Source organism: Anser cygnoides, chromosome Z (assembly GCF_040182565.1).
Source record: "Anser cygnoides isolate HZ-2024a breed goose chromosome Z, Taihu_goose_T2T_genome, whole genome shotgun sequence".
In the NCBI taxonomy this organism is placed as follows: domain Eukaryota; kingdom Metazoa; phylum Chordata; class Aves; order Anseriformes; family Anatidae; genus Anser; species Anser cygnoides.
The window spans coordinates 22871410-22883725 of record NC_089912.1 but is presented as its reverse complement, the minus strand read 5'-3'; the positions used below and the strand labels follow the sequence as shown (position 1 = coordinate 22883725).

The 12316-nt window shown below is 36.3% G+C and overlaps 1 protein-coding gene across 1 annotated transcript in view; it reads right to left on the bottom strand.

Moving 5' to 3' along the window:
* Positions 1 to 12316, bottom strand: part of PGGT1B (protein geranylgeranyltransferase type I subunit beta) — a 37511-nt gene that overhangs the window by 8222 nt on the left and 16973 nt on the right. The window contains 2 exon segments of the mRNA XM_048049923.1: positions 4812 to 4944; positions 7735 to 7886. Of these exon segments, the coding sequence (XP_047905880.1) occupies positions 4812 to 4944; positions 7735 to 7886 (285 nt within the window).

Genomic DNA, 12316 nt, shown 5'->3' with positions numbered 1-12316 from the left:
GTCCTGTAAAATACGACTGTTAAAAAATAATTCACAATGCTCTAAAATTACTTTGTTAAGTGAAAGAAGATTTAGGAGCTTCACTCTGACAAACAAAGCAGCAGAAGTATTATAGTACAGATTTGTTATGAGCAAGAATCTAAGAATGGGTAATATTGTAAATGTAGGAATAACAATCTCTCTTGACTACAAATTCACTAAAGCATTCTGCATGATAAAGAACAAGAGAACAGAGTAAGTTATTCATAAAATGGAACATGCTTATTTTACAAGTGTTCACAGAATACTTAATAACCAATACATTATCACTGGACAAATACCAAACTGTTTAGTTGGAAGAAAAATAATTCAACCTTTTATGTTTAACTTTCAAAGTTAAATTACACAGATCCTGTTCCTTCCGTATCAGCAGTTCAATTAATGATTGGTTCATGTTCTGATTAGATAGAGAACATTTTTTTTTCCCTGACTATGAATTTCTCATGTTTTCTTCAAAACATTTAATAGTGGCTAGAAGATACAGGTAATCTTGAAAGACCACCAATGACTCCCATAGTCCTAACCAAACAATGGCTACAGCAGCTGTCACGTCCTTAGGTATTACCTAAGAATTATATTACTTTGTAGGTCTGTTTTTAAGGCTCACGTTGGGGAGAAAACAAAAAGGAAACAAAAATAGATGTGGAAGCAACACACAAAATCTGTATTTCTCAGTTTTTGAGTTGTTGCTGCAAGTTGAAGCAACTAGAAGCAACACACAAACTTCAAACTGCAGCTTGAACTTCCAAAGTACAAACCGATTTTAAGTAATGACCGTCAACATCTGAATGTTAAAACACAGCGCAAATTTACTTTAAACTCTGCAGTACCTTTTGCAAAGGCAATCCGAATGTGCTACCTCACTCCGTGGGCCCATTAATTGCTAAGCAAAGGCAAACTGATTAGCAAAGCTAAACTGAGTAAGCTAATTAACTCTACAAACAGTAATTGTAAAAGGAGGTGGTTTACTTCATGTATGACAAAGTAATTAGCTCTGCAGAAAAGCTGTTAAGTGTGCATCCCAGACAGCTGTTGGGATGCACACTTGTTGGGCTGTAAAATTAGCTGGAAATTTTAATAGATAATAGTGGACCTTCGGCTGATTGGTGCCAATGTATTTACAGGTAGCAGCTTCTCTTTGGGGACTTGTGTGCGTTAAAGAACTAGAGAAATATTTTTAGTTCTTTGTCCTTTTGAACAGGCCTAGGAAAACATATGCAAAAAAACCTGAGGTTTCTGCTACATGAACACTACGTAATAAAATACTATCCTCAGGAAATGTGTAAATCCAGTTAGTACAATCTTTACTTCACACTCTAAACCTTCACTCCAAAAGTTTCACAACCAGCTATTATATCACAATTGATCAGCAGACTTGTATACCTGCATTTGCAGAGGACTCTACTGTACCAGGAAAAACAGATGCTACACTTAAATTCTTGCAATATCTCTACTTAAGGCCAAATTTGAGGTAAACCAAGAAATGTTGAAAACTGCAGCATTTAAGAGTGCGTGTTTGCTGAAGTCATTCAAAATTTCAGCATCTGAATGCCTGCTCTTTTTTAATTAGTGATACATCTGACCTTTGAATTTTGTAAGCCAAAATCGACTCACTGATAAAAACTGTGAGATTAGAACCTGACAATTCTGATGACAATAAAACTGAATTTTTTTTTTCTGATCAGTACTGTATAAGCACTTTTTAGTCAATTGATGATAATCTTCTGTATGAAGATGCAATTCTTTTTAACGCTTACTTGCCAGAGTAAAGCAACACCATCATTTCACGCTCCAGTCTGCTGCTCTACTTGATGCACCTATCTACATAAATTCCCTGTCCTTCAGCTGTATTATGTATGTCAGAATTCTGATACCACACCACTAAAGAGGAATCCAGACGGTTTTTTTACAGATTACTGTCTAAGCAGTCATGTTACTCTCCATCCAAATTAGCTGTAATTCACTTACATGCAAATTTGAATAACTGAAAAAAGTTTGTGAACTACATTTGCTTCATCTACTTGCCAATGACATAGGATAGTCAAACAAAACCACACCTTTAGCAGCTTACTGCCAAGCAATGCACTCTCGTTTGTTTTTATTATTAATAGATGCATCAAGACAAGGTAACATGGTAGGAAAAGAGGAACAAGTATTTTCAAGAAGGTCTACAGTAGTATTTAGTTACGTAAAGAATAATAAATCTATCTGTTAAATACATTGTGAAACTTGGTTCATATGATTGAATTGAATTTGAGCACATCTCAAGGCAGGTCATGGAAAGAGATGAATGAGAGGAAGGAGGAATAACCACTGTAAAATGATTTTCACGAAGGGCTCCCTCTCCATACACCTGAGAGTTCTTTGGACACATTTTCAGCTCTGCCATGTGACTAAGCATGAAGCCAAGATTCTGCTTATTGACGTAGAAGAGCCTTGTCACCCAGTTAGTGCACTGAAATATGTACTGGTCTGGCCACTCAGCAGCATATCCACAAAACCCAAACAAAACTACTGTGCATGTGTATACCAACTCTGCTGTACATTCACAATAAATCAACACTTTTAAAAAGTGTTAAGTCCTACTGAACACAGTGCATAGTCAATTTACCAGTTTACAGTAAACGTGGACAGAAATATATTATCTCTTGTCACACATTAGTATGCCCTAAGGAGACTAGTACCTATAGAACACTGCCTGACAAAATCTCCTGGAGTTACTCTGAGCTAGCCTTGAAAAGATCTAGTGTTTTCCACAGCATCTTCTGGACTTTGACCATGCTCAGACTCCAGTTTTACTTCACTGGTTGACTGAAGTATTAATATGTGTGTTTCCAAGAGGTCTTGCTCTGTTCTGTTCAGGCTTCAATTTTTAAATATATTATATATATTATAAATATATTATGTATATAGTATATATTATATAAATATAATATTATATATACATATAAAAAGTGCAGTCAATTTTCCCAGTAGAATCACAGAAGTTGGAATTTTCAGGTTAAAGAATTAATGCCCGGAGTCTAGAAGCAGTCTGTCAATTCATTTCAAGATCACTGTAGACAGAGAATCTCCAGATGTTTCAAAGCTCCAAATGCAAAAAATATCCACTCGCCTGCTGTATCAGTAGCCCTATATGTTGCCCCTTAGGTTCTCATCTTAAAAATAAACAGTTTTTCCGTACTTACTTTGTTTTTCAGTGCCATTTTTTACTTTACATATTTCTGTCCAAATCCATATAATCATGTCATTTCTAGAACGAAGAGTACTAGTAATATATACTAACACAATAACCCATGTAATAGTATATTAAATGCTCCTCACACAAAAGCCACCTCATACCTCTGGCAATTCAACTAAGCTTTCTTTTCACCCTTCCCAGAACTATCCTTTGGGACCAAAATCACACTCAGGTGTAAAAGATAGATAGTAACTTACAACTGATGTGATGTACGGAGCAACATGGCAAAGATTTTGCTCTTAAGTGAGCACCCTGACTTGGCTGATCTGTCATGCTGTCAAAGGAGAACAGGAAAATTGTTGTCCCTGGTGGGAAACCCACTGAGCGGAGTCTGCACAGATATCCTCAGCCTGGAAACCAATGCTAACTAAGTTGGGGTTACGTGGCTTCACATGGGATGCAGGGGAAGAGAATTCTGTGTCTGTATAAAACTTATTATGGGGTGCTTTAATGAGAATGCAGGGGTGTGCAAACTTATTACGGGATGGGTAGGGAGAGGAACACAGCTGAGAAAGATCAAAGTGGATGAGGGAGGAAGTTTTCAACTTCTTTGAAAATCATTTATTCTGATCTTGGAAAATAAAATTAAACCAACAAAAACATCATATAAAAATTATTTTTACTCATTAACTAACATACCAAAAGTCTGCTGGACATACGTATTTAGAGGTACCCTGTAATTTTCATATTTAAACAAAGTTACACAGTAATTTAGATGAACCGACCATATATCCGGAATTAATGAATTTAAGCATTAGTTTACTGTCAAGTATCTTCAAAAGTTTCACCTTGTGTTTGAGGTGTGTTTTTTTCTTTACAATCCACACAGATCATGTCTCACATCATTTGTATGCTAAGAGAACACTAGTTCTTCAGCTTTTCTGCATGTGCAGCCTCTCATCATAACAATAAACTCAGGCTATGTGGTCTTTTAATACCTACTACCCAAATTGACACGAAACATAACTAAAAGCTCTCTTGCTCCAAACAAAAACAGCTTGCACAGACACAGAAAAAAAAAAGTCACATACTAGTATTTTCCTTCATTCCAAATATCTAATAAATAATTTAAAAAGTGCATGACTGGAAACATTTATTAAGCTTGAAGAGATGGCAATAATTAGTTTTTGCTTTGATTCTGTATATCATTTAAAAATGCAGGACTACAGCTCATTTATATTTGAGGATTTTACTGATGTTTTATGCACTTTTTGTCAGCTGTAGGAGCTTCAGACCCCCATTTTTTAAATCTTGCTTTCAACTTCAAGTTTTAAAGAAAAAAGGTCAGATTTAATTTAACTTGAGGTGCTCATAAACAACAAATAAAATTAATTTGTTAGCATACATATTACAGTGAAAATAAAAATGCAAAAAGGAAAGTACTTTTCCATTTTCAACTCACTGAAGTAGGAACAGAAAAGAAACATTAACTTAATATTTCAATTTGGATTGACAGATTTTTAGTCATGATAAAGAAATAGAACTAATAACTTTAAAATGTAATAAGAAGTAACACTTTTAGAATACTTACCATGCTTCTTCTAATGTAGTCTATTGCTTTCTTCATATCCATGCCTGACCAGTTATCAAGCATGTAGCAGATGCAGGAAGCACAGTACACAAACCTCATATCATTCTCACTTCCTTCCAGCACTGCACAGAAACTGAAAGAAACGTTTCTCTCATTACATATCGTGTATAGCTTTTCATATTAGAAGTTGTGAATTGCCTTTTAAGGAACTGCATTTAAGGCCTTTCCTTTCAAAACAAGTTACCTACTTCTGTTTACAGTATTCATACCACTATAACCCAAAGGTACACTAGATTTTCTTTTCAGAAGATGTGTTTCTAAGTAAGTCAAACAAAATTAACAGAACTATTAACAACTAGGTGCTTGCAAACTCTGTTTCCAGAAATGCAATGACTTTATTTATCAAAATGTCTTTATTTATCCAAAGATGTTAACGCTTACATTCTTTCACCTATCACACAATATACTGACATATGAGTTACTATTGTAGCACTTGCTGTTCTTGGCAGATTTTTTTGCCTTCCTAGTAATCTTCATAGCCTGCATAGCTTTTCTGACTCAAACCTCAGGATCAGATTCCCACGTATGTATAAATAGTACTCCTATCACTATTTCTAATACAAATACTGAAAATTAACTGCAATACAGGTTTTGATTTCTTATGGCTACATTCTTTCCAAAGAACATTTTGTTGCACCTATGCTATCCTGTGCTCTCCTGTATGATCCCGTACTGAGATCCCTAAAAGGATGGATGCTGTGATTTGCTGTGTGACAAGTCTGTTTCGCTCAAAGGGTTAGTTAGAATATTTTTTAAGAATTAAACAGCTGCAAGAAGCCAGAACAATAAAAAGAATATTTTGATCAGTCCTCCTGTCACATCTCTTCTCAAAAAAAAAAAAAAGTACTTCTGACTTTAAAGACAGAAAGGTGAATTTCAAGTACCGCTATTGCCACTATGACACTCCCACTTAGGCACTGGGATTCCAGCATGTACCCTATTATCTTTTTGCATACAATAGCCTCCAACATCTACTGGGAGATATTTTCACTTCTCTTAACCCCAGCGATGCCAGGCCCTACTCTCTGCAGCTCGGATGGGGGATGAAAACCATTGCTCTTTGGATACGGCGAAGGACATTCTGGGAACCAGGACACTTCCTAAGATGTGCCAGCATTGTGGTTTACAACTTTTCTCGATCCCTAGGTGACACCGCATTGTGGGTTATCCAGATGCTTAAATCACATTCAGCCAAAGTAAGGTAGAAATGCAAACACCTTTATTTGTGTACTCTAACACTTAAAACCCCATTTTTTTAGTTAATAAAATACAAGAAACAAATCCAAAGACTAGAATACTTATACTAGGGTAACATTAGGAAAATTTGTTTCCCTCATTTGGGTTATTTGATGTTTCTACCTGGACAAGATGTAAGCAAGTGCCTTCGCACATCCTTTCATTTTGGTGTAGTAAAAGTGGTTTTCGTAGACAGGAAAGTGTATTGTACAAAAACTTGACTCCTGCCCAACAATTCTACACCAGAGACAAGCAAAGCACTCTCCTTTACCTCCAGGGTCTAGCTGGCTATCTTCAGCAGGGAATACAAAACACGGAATCAAACGTGAGTGCAAGTCTGCACATTAAAACCATTTGTGACACAAACACGTAGAAGAGGTTAACTGCATACTGCTTATTGCTGTGATCAGGCAAGACAGCAAGCAACTGCTTCAAGATGATAGTGTGTTGGGAGCACCTCATCCCCTTGTCCTCCTTTTGGATATGCTTTAACAGCAAAAACAGTCCAATATCTAAAATGAATGCTTAGAAGAATGGAACAAGCACGTCCATGTGCTTGAAGAAACTTTAAACTAAGGCAGAGTAACAAATATTTGCATGTATACATACATACATATATATGTATGTGTAAATATATATATTCCTACATATATACGCGTGGCCCATTAAGGTCAGTCTGATGTTGCGAATAATAGGTTGTGGTGCATCATACAGCTCATATTCACCACTTACATTCCGAACATTTTAGAGGTTTGTGCACACATTACACTGCATTTTAATAGTTATGTTTCATTAAAAAAAAAAAAAGCTTTAATTATAGAAAACATCTATACAATACAAAGTCTTTTGACCAAAACAACAGCTCCATAACTAGTAAATGATGACAGCAAATTCCTAGTGAAGTGAAATATAATTACTTCAAGAACAACAATTTCTGTAATTCGGCATTTCTTAAAGTATTTTTTCAAAAAATTATATTCATTAAAATTTCAAAACAGACAGATCATGGGCCCTAGCAGAAGCTTTCATTAGCTACCTGCTTTGGTTTGCATTAACGCCCACCACCACTCATGAAAAAGAGCATGAAGTAGATCAAGTGGTATATACCATCTATTAAAAATGTGTGTAAATGAATCTCACAAGGAAGTTTAGTAATACCATGCTCCTATTATAAGTAATATAGGTTAATTCATCCTGTATATAGATATCTTGAATCTGTGAAATCTTCATACCTGAATGGAGGTCGTTGTCCCACAAAGCAGAGCAAACATCATCTTAACAGTACTCCGGGGAATTACAAAAAAAACAGAGAATATAAACACCTCACTTACCTGAATGACACAGCACAAAAAAAACTAAGACCAATCCATTAACTTTCCAATCAAACGTGCCCACAGCTGTAAGGAAACATCATCATTCTACATATGAAAACAAACGCAGACACAAAGTACTGTTTGGTCTTGTACACTAGCATGTGTTCTCTTACTAACACTCGCCAAAATATTTACTGACAGAAAGAAGATATTGTAAGATTGTTTTCATAAGAACCATGTTTACTATGTTTCATGCCACACCTGCATTTTATATTAATCTTCCGAAGTGTTGTAAAATATAAAGTATTTTTTACCTTCCATCCTCCAGCTGGAGAGCTCTCAGTCCTGCCAGTAAGGCATCTTTATTTACTCGACTTAAATCATCTCCAAGAATAACCAGACATGACAGACCTGTGTAAGTCATTGCTATGTGCCCACTATCATAGGGATGAGATATACCTGGACCCTAGAAAAAAAGGAGAAACAAAATATTTACACACTGTAAGACCTTATATTACAGTCAGGAATTCTAATAAATAAATAAATAGGTGAACAAAGTTCATTTCTGTTCACTAATTATGGTTAAACTGAAGGCAGGCCACTCAACTTTTCTGAGTCAAACAAAGCTAATGCACAGTTAGCAACCCTTGTAAACAGCTGGTCAATAGCAAGGTTTGGAATAAGGCTTTCCAAAGACCGGTATTTATGCAAGCTTTAAGTACGTCATCTATACCAAAGTTTATTCTGGCACACCACTGTACATGAGCTTCCTGGGAGTTGAGGAAGCAGTCTAATAAACAGCCAAGCCTCCAGAAGTCCTTTCCACAGACATTTTAGAATCTAATGATCTACAAGCAGAAAGCAGTGTGAGGGATTACTAGTAATCTCTCTTGTAAATGGAAGCAATAACAGATTGCACCTCAGCTACTTTCATCTCCGCTTTAAAACAATAACCAGAGCTTAAACAAAGTATTCATACAGCAAATAAAGTCAACTGAGAAGCTTCAATTAGAGTTAAGTGATGAGTAGTCACATGGTACAAATCACAAAATGGGTGTCAGGGGACATTAAAGTAGCTGCACCAAATTTATTATTTTTCCCTGTGGTGTAGGTACATCCTGGATTGTACACTGCATTACAACACAAAACACGCATAACAAGATGGCTTTGGGTACTTAGGACGGCCCAGTTTGTAGAAAAAGGAAGATGACTTTTTCTTTGTTTTTAAGCATAATAAAAGCTATTTCCATGCTGCGCATCCGTGCCAAGCAAGCTTTTGAAACACACTTTACAAGGATTATGTTAATTGCAATTTTTTATTTTCATTTCATCCTAAAAACACATGCAAAACAAGATAAATAAGTTGGTGTTACAGGTACATGGTATTTTTTAGGCCTAATCATGCTTATTTCCAAAGCCAGGAAGCTTTACTTCAAATAAAGGTCAGACTAGATGATCTTAGAGTTCTTTCCCAACATACATGACTCTACGTTTCTACGAAATAAGAAGCTGGGAGAAAAACGCATGTTATCTACTAGACAACAAGGGACTGTTCTCACACTAGGGAATCAAGCACGGTTGGGAAAGGGAGGCACAAAGCAAAGTGCAAGTGGCTGCAACAGCACCAAAAAAGCTCTGGCTAAGCAACAGAGAAGGGGAAGAAGGGAATGCCGAGCGCTGTACCTTTTACTCCCTGATTTCCAGCCCTGGCATCTCTGTTGAAAGGTGAGGCACATCTCCTTTGCACCTGCCATCACTTTTGTGTATATTTTGGTGAGACCCCCTTGAGCCTCTCCTTGCTGAACAGCCCCAGCTCTCTCAGCCTCTCCCCAGAACAGATGCTCCAGTCCCATGGGGCACTCCACTGATGCATGACAGCCATGTACTCATACAGCTGTAGTAGTTTGAGAACTACTGTAGTCATGAAACATATTTTTCTACCTTCAGTGTATGCCAAGACCTAATCCCAGAAGGAACAATTTGGCCTATCATACCAATTTAGGCATTATAAATCTAACAGAACTCCAAATCTGCTTCTCAGAATACCTTCCCCTTAAAAATTGTAATTACAGCAGCTTAATGCTTGTGATGCACCAACATATTTCAGCTGTAAAATTCTGCCCCAGAAACCCAGGCATATAGGGTGATACAAACTTGTTCTGACACACAAAAGCTATTCAGTTTAATGTAGCTGATATATCTAATTTTGAGGAAAGGAAGTATCTATTCTGAAAACACAAACTTGAACCAGTTCTGGCCCTGAAAGGATTCTCAATGTTCCAGGCCTGTAGTTAAAACTGCTCACATGTTTTATCGTGGGAAATACGAGACACACATTAGCAGCTGAAATATATTTGGAAAGATTCTCTGTTGTTTGGACCAACTGCCTACAAAATGTCCCAGCAGGTCCAGTCAGCAGCTATGAACAAAGACTCCAAATATCTGTATAGCTGAAGTTGAACTGGAATGAGAGGAACAATTAATTTCTCCTTACTTGGAATAACCTGGAAACGGAAGATGCCTCTGTTGATTTCACACAACGGAGCATGAAGAGCCTGCAAATCAATATTAACTGTGCACCACTGCTCTGTTTACATGTTCTAATAGCTAGCCCATCTCCACAGCAATGTTGACATCAGGAATAATTGAAAAGCAGCAGATATAGTGAAACAGTTCAACTTTACTTCTGAAAATATTACTTCTAGAGGAATACTGTATTTACTAAACAAGTAAGTTTTACTCTAAGGATATTCAGACTTGACTTTTTAAAACCGTAGTTATGAAAATTCTTCCAAAATCTTCTAATACAAGTGTGCTTGGATATTCAGGAAATTTTCTAAGGCATCTATAGTTATCAACACTCTCCTTTAAGTGGCAATTTTTCCACACAGTATTTACATAAAGTAACTAAAAACTCCTGGTTCACAATATTTTCTTCTACTATTCTATACACACACTAGTTCCATACTGCCTGTAAAGCTCTGGTAGCCTATGAACATTTTAAAATAATTGGGTCCTTATTTTTTATCGCATATGAGTATTTCTAATATTACTCACTGCAGTAAAAACAGGCTGCAAAAAAAGTGTTATAAGCATATATACTGTATGGTTGTTAAATTAAATAATACCATCCTCCCCCCGAAACTGTATCAATCACTTCAACATCTGGACAATGTACAAATTTTATCCCCACTTCCTTTTCCTTGCAAACATTTCGACATGTAGCAGTATTGCACTGATTTTCCGAATACAGGGTTTTAGCAATGCCAGAGTTGTTAACTTCTGCAAGTGAGGTAGTTTTAAAAAGGAGCAAAAAGTATCCTTGCCTGATGCATATAAAGCAAACAGTAGTCTGTCAGCTGTACATACAATCATGAAGTTCACAGCTAAATTAGTCCTGCTACCTCCTTCTATCTTTGAAGATCACACAAACACTTAGGTACAAGTAACACAGAAAAGATTGTTCAGGTGCATGATTTCCAAACGTCATTATATAGGGAGTTAGGGAGGTGGTCTTGGCATTTGAGAATAGCTGCTAGTAAGTCACACAACTACCTTTACTAGTAATAGTTCCCTTTAGTAAAGGATTATCTTGTGATAAATAAAACAATTCTTTACATAATAAATTGGTATACTTATAGATATTTTGGTATGTAATTACTAAAAAAAACAACAAAAAAAAAAAAACAACGGAAGTGATAGAGGGCCCAATAGCCAGTACTCAAGAACATCTGCCTGAGGGTCCCAAATCCCAATAAATATAGCCAATATTCCAATAAAATCAAAATAAACAGAAGAATAAGAAATCAGATATGAGATCGTCCGGGAATCACTTACAAGGCATACTCGCAAAGGCCAAGATGAAGTTTTATACATACAATTATGGTAGGATTTTGGGAGCTTTTGATGGACTAACAGATCTTTGTTTGCAATATGATTTTTTGTTCATTTTTAACATAAAACAAATACAGATATTCACCAGAAGAATAATAAATTATGTTCCCTAGCCATAGTTATCCAACTTTTAAGTGTACTGGAATTCATTTTATCTTCAAGACTCCATGTAATTATTTCAAGTTCACTGTGATACTACTCATCAAATTTTATTTTGTACCTATATACACCAATATACCATCATCAGTATGCTCACATGCTAATGCAACAGACACACCTGAGCCCAGATTACAGAATGCCTTTGAGGAGACGGTAAGTAGAAGAATTGGACATTTCAGGGAAAACAAACAAACCCACTAAACTAAACAAAACAATACTTTTTTGCATATGAAGAGGCAAAAATTGAGAATTCATTGGAGCTGTAGAAACCAGCCCCACGACATCACAAATCAGGACTGCTGCGGCTTCTCTAAAAGCAAATATGACAGCATGCCTCAAAGGTTTCAGGAGATAACTGCTAATACCTCTAAAATTTGCATGGCTAGGAGGAAGTGGTGTTATACTGTTTCTGCTGTAAAGGACAGTCAGTCAGACACTGTGTAAAAGCCTGTCGTAAGTTTAACAAAGACACTATAGTCCAAGCAATCGATTTTTAATGGGCACCTGTAGAGTTGGTAAAAAGGAGGATTTTTTTTAAGTTCTATACTATGAATAAAGACTTCTTTTAGTGCTATAGAACTATTTTGGCTCCCTGGACACTATAAACCAAAGCAACAGCAGCAAATAAGCAAACTATCTGCCTAGGCACGAAAAGAACATTGCTGTCATCACCTGAAACTGTGAGCTTCGTGGGCCAAGAGACACAAAATGGAGTTATTTTAAGAATGACAGCATTTCATCTCAAAAAAACTAGCAACAAGAAAGCTGTTAAACTGTGGAACGATTGTTAAACACAGCTAAACAACGAGAAGAAATACATTTAATCCTCTAAGGTTATGTCTA